General features: G+C 40.4%; 1 protein-coding gene across 1 annotated transcript; it reads left to right on the forward strand.

Moving 5' to 3' along the window:
- The first annotated feature begins 7,469 nt into the window (after positions 1-7,469).
- Positions 7,470-8,727, forward strand: myf6 (myogenic factor 6). Its single transcript, XM_041215972.1, has 3 exons — positions 7,470-7,991; positions 8,104-8,200; positions 8,612-8,727. The coding sequence occupies exons 1-3, from the start codon at positions 7,470-7,472 to the stop codon at positions 8,725-8,727; spliced, it is 735 nt and encodes a 244-aa protein (XP_041071906.1).
- The last annotated feature ends 791 nt before the right edge of the window (positions 8,728-9,518 follow it).

Genomic DNA, 9,518 nt, shown 5'->3' on the forward strand with positions numbered 1-9,518 from the left:
GGTCCACAGTTTAAAGTAAAAGAATTTCACTTCACAAAAATCAAAGAATATGAATACTAATAATGAGATTGAGTGGTATTGGATAGAGAACAGAGGAGATTTGCAGGAATGTTTCCAGGGATAAAGAACTGTAGCTATAAGGATAGATTTGAGAGATTGGGACTGTTTTCCTTGGAGAAAAGAAGGCTGAGAGGGGACTTGATAGAAGCATTCGAGATCCTGAGGGGTATGGACAGAGTAAATAGTGAGGTACTGTTTCCGCTCAAGACAGCATCAAGAACTAGAGAGCACAGATTCAAAATAATTGGCAAAAGGAGTACTAGTGATATGATGGAAATTTTTTTCACCCAGAGTGTGGTTGGAGTCTGGAACAAACTTTCTGAGAGGGTGGTGGAGGCAGATTCGATCGAGCTATTCATAAGTGAATTGCTATCTGAAAAGAAAGAATGTGCAAGGTTACGAGGATAAGGCAGGGGAGTGGGACTAAGTAGAATGCTCTTTCAGAGTGCCAGTGCAGATTCAATGGGCCAAATGGCCTCCTTCTGCACTGTAAAGATTCTGTCATGCTGAGATTCTATCTTAAATAGTCAGTTACATTAAAGATATTAAAAATACAATGAACACAGTTACTTACTCTCTAAACTCAACAACTTAACCCAAATTTCCATCTATACCCATTTGACTTACATCCTCAATAACTCAAGTCAAATAGTTACCAAAAACAGGAAGATTAACCACTTGTCCTCAGACATGTTGTCAAGCATCAAAGATTCATATAAGGGTTGAGATTTCTCGGGTCTTATGCCTACTTCCAGCAAGGTTTTCCTTTCAAATCTCCTCCAACTATCCCACAGCTATAAACCCCCAGTAACAAGCATTGTTAGTGTCTTAAGCATACTACCTCAGGTCAGAACTTTCATAGTTCTAATATCCTTTAGCTCTGGAGTTTTGCATCTACATTCTTGCTTCTTGGTTTGAATATCCTAGAAGTTCTAGTAGGGTCCTTCAGTTAACTAGAGTTTTAAACTCTATTAGTCAGCAAACAAAATTTCAACTGAATTCTGCAAGAAATAAATGCTGTAAAGGCAGATTGTTCTAAGCTAAAACCCCAAACTGCTTGAATGCAGAACCACACCCAGGGGCCTACTCACCCCCATAATTAACTTTTGGTTGATCCTTTTGTTCTATTTTTATCTCCCAGGCAGCTTGGTCATAAGATCAGTTACTGGAAGCCAACTGCTTTTTAGAAGAATTCTGTCTTCAGAGAAACCTAGCTCTTAAAGGAATAACTACCCCAACATAAAATCTAGCTTTCCCCCAAAGTAAATGGGCCATCACACAGCTTGGTAACTTTTAACCCCAGAACTGCCCTTCATGGTGAGTATATCACTGGAAATCCTCCCTCCAGCATAAGTTAGGCGAATCTTCCAGCTTTGTTTTAACTCTTCATGAATTTTCTTTTCAATCTGAACATAAGCTTCTACCAACTTTCAAGTACAGTGAACCATACAGGCTTTTGGCCTCTAGCTGCTCTCTCCCTCCTGGACCCTGCCAGACCAACCCATCTGCCTGTGATATTCAGTAGTATTTTAGGAACACCTATAACCCAATCTTTACAAGGTCTTCCTCTGCACCGTTCCCCATTGCAACATGAATCATATGGGCCTTGCATCCAGATAGAAATGTTGACTATATACCCTTAAGAACCCAACCGTTCTTCACCTTGGCACTAAATTGACAGTGTAAAGCACAACTGTTTACAACTGAACATTCTCAATGTTTTTCTGGGACTTTGAAGGATTGAACTCTATTCACTATCAGCATACAGGCTGCTGCCATTGTCTCCAAGTGTAAGTACCTTGCACCTTCTGCCCAGTAAAACAATCTGGGCTGCCTTTGATCTCTAACAGTCAAACCACCCAGGCTTGCTGTCAGGCAAATGTCAGAACAAACCACATGACCCAATTCATTTTACTTTGAATTAAAGACACAGTCCCAAAATTCAACAATCTTATAAAGCTTATAATTGTAACAAATGACATAATCATTGTGCTTCCGTGCCCATGAATCAATGAAATACTTGTGAATAAACTAGAGTGTGTGCACAATTTGGGGCACAATTTTAAGAATAGCCTATGGAGGATAAAGAGGAGGTTTACTAGGATGATACTAGGGATGAAAGAGTTCAGTTATCTGTAAGAATTGGACAAGCTGGGATTGCTGTCCTTAGAACAGTGGAAGTTCAAGGGAGGCCTAATAGACATATTCAAAATTGTGAAGAATTTTGATTGACCATGTAGGGAGAAACTGTTTCTTCTTGCAAGTGGATCAGTAACCAGAGGTCATAGCTTTAAAATAATTGCCAAAAGAAATGAAGAGGAATCACCAAGTCATAGAATTGTTATAGTGTAGAAGGAGGCCATTTGGCTAATTGTGTCTGCACCATCTCTCCAATGAGCAATTTAGTGCCATTGCCCCGCTTTCTCTTCGTAATGCTGCACATTCTTCCTTTGCTGATAACGGGATAACGGTTTCATTCCCTTCTGAATGCTTCGATTGAACCTGCCTGCACCACACTCTCAGGCAGTGCATTCCTGACCTTAGCCACTTGCTGTATGAAAAAGATTTTCTTTGTGTCACTTTTCATTCTTTTGTCAATTACTTTCAATCTGTGCCCTCTTGTTCTCGATTCTTTCACTAGTGGGGACAGTTTCTCTCTACTGCTCTGTCCTGACCCCTTATTATCTTGAATACCTCTATCAAATCTCCTCTCTACCTTCTGTTCTCCAAGGAAAACAGTCCCAATTTTTCCAATCTATCTTTGTAAATGAAGTTCCTCATCCCTGAAGCTATTTTTGTGAATCTTTCTGCGCTCTCTCCAATGCCTTCATATCTTTCCTAAAGTGCGGCTCCAGAACTGGATGCAATATTCCAGCTGAGACCAAACTAATGTCTAATACAAGTTCAATTTAACCTCCTTGCTCTTGTACTCTGTGCCCCAATTAATAAAGCCTAGGATGCTGTATGGTTTCATTAACGGCTCTTTTATCCTGTCCTGCTACTTTCAATGACATAGACACATATACAACGATGTATCTCTGCTCCTGCATCCCCCTTGACATGAAAAACTGATTACAGCCACAAATTACTTATGGGCATATTGAACTTTTTAAAGAAAGCTTGTGTGTTTTTAAAGAAATATAAGTAAGGACACTGAGCAAAAGATGGCTGATAATGTAACGTGACTACTTTCTGGAAAATTCTTACCTGCATTATACTGACAGACCTGTCCTGAAAGATCATGGAATGTCACACTGAAAAGATGTCATGGCCTTCTTCAGGCAGAGACACTTGAAAGGGAGATAGGAAAGATACAAAAGACTGAACTTAAATCTCCTGTGGTTGCGGAGACAAAAGACTGATTTGAATGTCTCAGCAGCCACCCAAAAGTCCATTTCCTGTTGATTTATATATCAGAATGTGTAAATAGTTCTGATATGAATGCAAGACAACCATTTCCTCTCCTGGACTGCACAGGAAAAATATGGGTTAAAAAGCTAGCTGCAGAGCAGTGCAGTGTGTGCTGGTGTGCTGTGAGCATGACAGCACAAGAAGACCAATTAGTCACCCCTGCAGTTGCAGGTGAAGTCTCTCTCTCTGTTGCTGAAGGCAAGGCTCCACAGAAGCCACAACTGAAAAGGAAATAGGACAGCCTCTTCAGCTACCCTGCAGAACCAATGTCTCCAAAACTAACAACGAAACTGCCAAACAAGTCAGCTCTACCAGAATCACCCAACATAATGGCTACAACATTCCGCCATCTACACCTCACAGACAAGCTAAAGACTGATTCATACTTGTTAAAACTTTTATTTGGACTCTTAACTTCTCATTTCTAATCTGTGTGTATGCGTGTTGTGTTTTTTACTTTTCTCATGTTTTAATAACTAATAAACTTAATCTTTCTTTGACTCAAGAAAGCCTGGTTAACTTGACTCTTTCTAAAAGTAAATATGTTTGGACTGGAAAAGGTTTCCATGGAGAAAGGGATCCCTTTTATATTAACCCTGTTGTGACCAGACGGGAGGATTGAATAAAGAAGGGGAACCAATACATTTCTTCTCACCCGGGAGCATAGCAAAATTGGGATCCTGTTCGGGAAGTTAACAAATTGGGGTTCCTCACCCAGCGACCAGCTGTAACCTCTTTAAAGTTGTATCTTTTCTTTTATATTATCTCTCAATGTTCTTCATACCAAAACAAATCACTCCACATGTTTCTGTACTGAACTTCATCTGCCACTTGTCTGATCATTCCATCAACTTGTCGATGTTCTTTTGAAGTTCTATACTATCCTCCTCACAGCTCACAATGCTTCCAATGTTTGTATCTTCTGCAAGTTTTGAAACTGTGCCCTTTACACCAAGGTCTAAGTCATTAATAAAAATCAGGAAGAACAAGAGTGCCAACACTGAGGAAGTGAAGAGAAATTTCTTCACACAGAGGTTTGTTCCGATCTGCAACACACCACCTGCAAGTGTGTTGAAATCAGATTCCATAGTAACTTTCCAAAGGCAATTTGACATGAACTTGAAGAACATTGATTTTCATGATAATGAGGAAAATCTGGAATTAAATTGGCCAGCTTTTTCAAAGTGCTGGCAGGGGCAAAGCAGACCAAATGGTCTCCTGTACTGTAAAATTCTAGGATTCTATTCTATGACAATGAGCAAAATGACTACTTAATCTGTTTTGGTGCTGTTGGTTGAGGGATCTGTGTTGGCCATATATTGTGGGCACTTGTGGGTCACACATTTCAGCATCTTATACTAGTTAATTTTCTTTAATGCCCTTAAAGTGTAAACTCTACGTGTTGCATGAATGGCTAAGTTACTTACAATTTTCAGAAACATTGCATTACTTGCAACAATTGCCTGCAAAGAGGATAAACCATTGCCTACCTAAAGCCAGTTATCCAGCACTGGCATCAGCACACTAGAACAGATTAATTACTAATATTGCAATAGTGTCTTAAATTCAGCAACTTACTTTCAGAATTAATAATATCTCCTTAAAAATAGCATGAAATATCACTGGAAAAATTAGATAGAATTTACATTAGTGACAGAAAATATTGAATTTAATTCATGAGCATGAAAGAGAAAGATATTTCCTTCCCAATGAATTAGTAGTAATAATCATCATAGATGCATTACATTTTACATGTACAGCAAAGAAACATCAGCTGCCATTCAACACAAGGAGCATTGCAGGTTTTAGAATTGTTTTCCTAAGATATATTTTACGAGAAAGCAATGCAATAAAATTATATAGAAAGGCATGTATCTTTCGAAGAGCTCAAAACTGCAGAGCTCGTTAACAAAAACAAAAATACCTTGAAAAACTCAGCAGGTCTGGCAGCATCTGCGGAGAGGAGCACAGTTAACGTTTCGAGTCCGAAAGACCCTTCAACAGGACAGTTCTGTTGAAGGGTCATTCGGACTCGAAACCTTAACTGTGTTCCTTTCCGCAGATGCTGCCAGACCTGCTGAGTTTTTCCAGGTATTTTTGTTTTTGTTTTGGATTTCCAGCATCCGCAATTTTTTGCTTTTACCTGCAGAGCTCGTTAGTTTGCACAGTTTTCCCTTCCTCTTAACATCAAAGGCGTTTAATTTGGTCTCAGGATGCGGATGATATTGGCAAGGCCACATTTGTTGCTCACCCCTAGTTACCTTGTGAAGCTGATGATGGACCTTTCCCAAAAACCACTGAAGTCCTTGTGGAGTTGTCACATCTGTCCTCTTCAGGCACAGCATCTCTTGGTGTTAAATAAAAACCAACAGAAAATTAAATATACTTTGTTGTCATCTCCCTGCACTCTCACTCTCCTAACTGTATCACAGTGAAAACAATGGCGCCTTGGCGCTGAATAATACTTGTTTGCCTCTCATATAACGATCGATCCAATGGTGTGTATAAATCATAACTAATAGCATTTGTTTGGGACTTTATTCATTTTGCTTTTCGATTCAGACCATTACCTTGATTTAATTGAGCATTAACCGAGCATTTAAGAGCATTAACCGAGAATCGCATTCGCCAACAGTGAGGCTTGTTACAATTAATGGAGGGTTGGTACCCAATTACTGCTCTGCTCAATGTCAAGGCAGAGTATTTAGCACTCATAAGACACCGTTGACTGCCTGCTAGTGATGGGCCGGTCTTCAGTGTTGACCAACGTCCAACGGAGGCTCTCAAGAACTGTTGGGTGTTTTTTCAGTCGTGGCTGTTTATCAGTGAACAAACTGACACAGGTTCGCGAGCACCTGCCAGCAAGAAATATGTCTCTGAACCACCCACAACACCACAGCTCTCCCAAATCTAATTCCCTCATTGCGGCTCCTGCCAGATCATTTTTATTATCTTTGCTAGGTAGGTTCAATAGTTGGAGAATTGCTAAAATGACTGATAACTGACATGTTTCAAATGTCCCCGGGGCAACTCAATATGCAATTGTGCCTTAATATAAATATTGTAATTGCATCGTGACATGAAGAAAGTTCGCAATATTTATGTATATCATATTATGGAGAAATGGGTTTTATGTTACAACCTAACAAGCTGCAGAGTAGTCTTATTTTCAAGACCGCTGTGTTTAAATCACAAACAAGCCCAGATAGCAGTTTAATTTTGACAAATAGACTCAAGGATAAAACATTTTTTCAGACATGCCTCATTATAAAATGATATTAGGACTACAATCAGATTTTATTAATTCTAGCAGGTGCTCTAAGATTGCCCTTTCATATTATGCGATTTCACTCCTTTATGACTCCGGATTAAAGCGGTACCTAAACATACCTGGATTTTCATTTTGCTCTGGGGTCCTTTAACTGGTGTGAAGCCTCACACTGTTCAACACTTGCGTGCCATCAGATCTAAAAATATGGGTGTACTGTATATCTCCAAGTAATATCAACTAAATACCTGTTATGATATAAGTAGAATTGTCAGCGGCGAGCATTTTTTTTCAGTTGAACAACCTAATAGAGTAAGGCAGAAAATAGTCGAGTTTATTCAGATTTGAATCAACAGAGCGTTGAAAGGAAATCTTCAATACAGAAGAGATTATCCCCCGGAGGTAGATACAACACTTGGTGATCACAGAAGAAACTAAACTGCCTCACTATCCGAGGAAACAGCGTTTCTAAAATAGAATCGCTGTAATAATGACAGCAGTCAGACAGCTCGGTAAGACAAGTCTTGAGAGTTTGATGCACTGCGACAGCTAAATGTTGGATAGAATTTCACCTGCTTCTATATATATATATATGTATGTATATATAGCACAGGAACTTGTCATCCAACTGTTTAAATGCCATCCAGACCCCTCTGCAGTTTTTGATCCACTATCTCTCACATACGCGCACACATATTCGCAAACACGACATAAATCTACAGGATCGACAATGATGGAGGTGTTTGAAACCAACCCTTTTTACTACCACGATCAGCGCTATCTGGTTAGTGAAAACCTGGTGTTTCCGCACTTGGATGGAGCTGGGGTGTCCCCCCTCTACCCGGGTAGCGAGGACGGCCTGTCCCCTGTCGGAGACGCCAGCCAAGCCGAGCCAAGCTGTGACAGTGGCGGAGAGGAGCACGTGTACGCTCCGCCCGGCCTGAAGTCCCACTGCCCCGGGCAGTGCCTCATCTGGGCTTGTAAAGCGTGCAAGAGGAAATCGGCCACGACCGACAGGAGGAAGGCGGCTACTCTCCGCGAGAGGAGGAGGCTCAAAAAAATCAACGAGGCTTTCGAGGCGTTAAAACGCAGGACGGTGCCAAACCCGAACCAGAGGTTACCCAAAGTGGAGATTCTCCGCAGTGCCATTCACTACATCGAGAAACTCCAGGATCTGCTGCATAGCTTCGACCAGCAGGAGAAAATGCAGGAGAACGTGGACCCGATCAACGACTGCAAAAGCTCCCATTCAGTGGTAAGCGACGCTCAGACATCCCGGTCACCAATCGTGTGCTCCATCTGGCCATTTACACCGTGATGTCTCAGGGTGTCTGGTATCTAACCCCTCCGACATTTCTTCACAGGTAACCAGTACAGATTGCTGGGGAACAAACGGCTGTCCTTCAGAATGGGGCAATCTGTCTGATCATTCGAATATCACAAATAAACTCCACAAAGATGGTAAATACTCTTCTATCAATCGTTAAGTAATCCATTCATAGAAATTGCATATTTTTAATGAGGTTGGTTATTCTGTCTATCGAACTCACAGGAAACTGCCAGAGAGCACAATGTCAGCCATTATTAGTTAAATATGAAACTTTTCAAAAAATGTTTTTCTTTTTGACGTGAAATTTCGATGAAAACGAAACCAAGTTCTTGAGAAAAGTATCTCGCCGGGATTTTAACCTTGAGTTACAATCACAGCTTGTGTCTTCCAGGTTTGGGCTTGTAGAGCGATAGGGCAATTTAAACGTGTCAGGCGGTGGAAACTCGGTTGTATTCGGAGACCCGCGAGTTCATGGGTAGCAAGGCAGAAAATTCTGACAACATCATTAACTTCTTCCGTGTTGCCTGTTTTGTTTTAATCAGGAAATAGCTCGGAAGCATCAGGCGCCAGCAGTCTTCACTACCTGAGCTCAATAGTAGACAGTATTTCAACGGAAGAGACACCTACACTATATACCCACGACTCAAATGCAAAGTAATGTGATTCGTTACAAACGATAAGCTTGAACTAGATTTATACATTGTTTTGATGACTGTTCACCATAGCTGCACTTGCCTGCCCAATAACGTTTTGCAGTGTTGTACCTAGACTATATACATTAATACTGTTTGAATGTGTCGATTTTTGGAAAAAAAAAGTCATTCCCTTAAAAGAAGGAAAAGGCCAAAAAATGTTCAACAGTTCATTTGACCAAGATTAATTCTAAAGTAAAGCTTTGAATGCCACGAGTAAGTTGTAAATATGTTTGTAAAAAAATATCCGCTCGCATATATCCAGCAACAAGTTTCGTAATTTTATACGATATATTTTTGTTTGTTTTAAGCAATATGTGTTTAGCATTTATTGTAAAAACGGAATAAAATTCTTTATTCGATGTTTTCAAATGTCTGGGCGCCGTGTTCTGTCTCCATTCAGCGAGAGGTGCTGAACGAGAACGATTCACACTGCACAGTATCTGTAACATAACTCTCTAAACCCCCCCAGCACCGAGCTGCAAAGCGGCTTGAATAGTATGAGATGGTTTCATGTGTTCACAGATGCTAGATTTGGATAAACGCAAATAGTCAAAGTTTTAGCTGCAAAATGACCTATTTTTAGTATGGACCCAAGTAGCCTGTGTTTGGATTATTTTCGTAAAACTTTTTTTGCTGTTCCCTCGTTGGTTCACTGCATTGATACAGCCACTGTCAACGGACCCTGGTTGTTACCATTTCCGATGCTACTGTGGTTTCAGGAACCCGAAAGTGAACAGGTTAGTGCAAAAAGCAC

Source organism: Carcharodon carcharias, chromosome 21, assembly GCF_017639515.1.
Source record: "Carcharodon carcharias isolate sCarCar2 chromosome 21, sCarCar2.pri, whole genome shotgun sequence".
NCBI lineage: Eukaryota > Metazoa > Chordata > Chondrichthyes > Lamniformes > Lamnidae > Carcharodon > Carcharodon carcharias.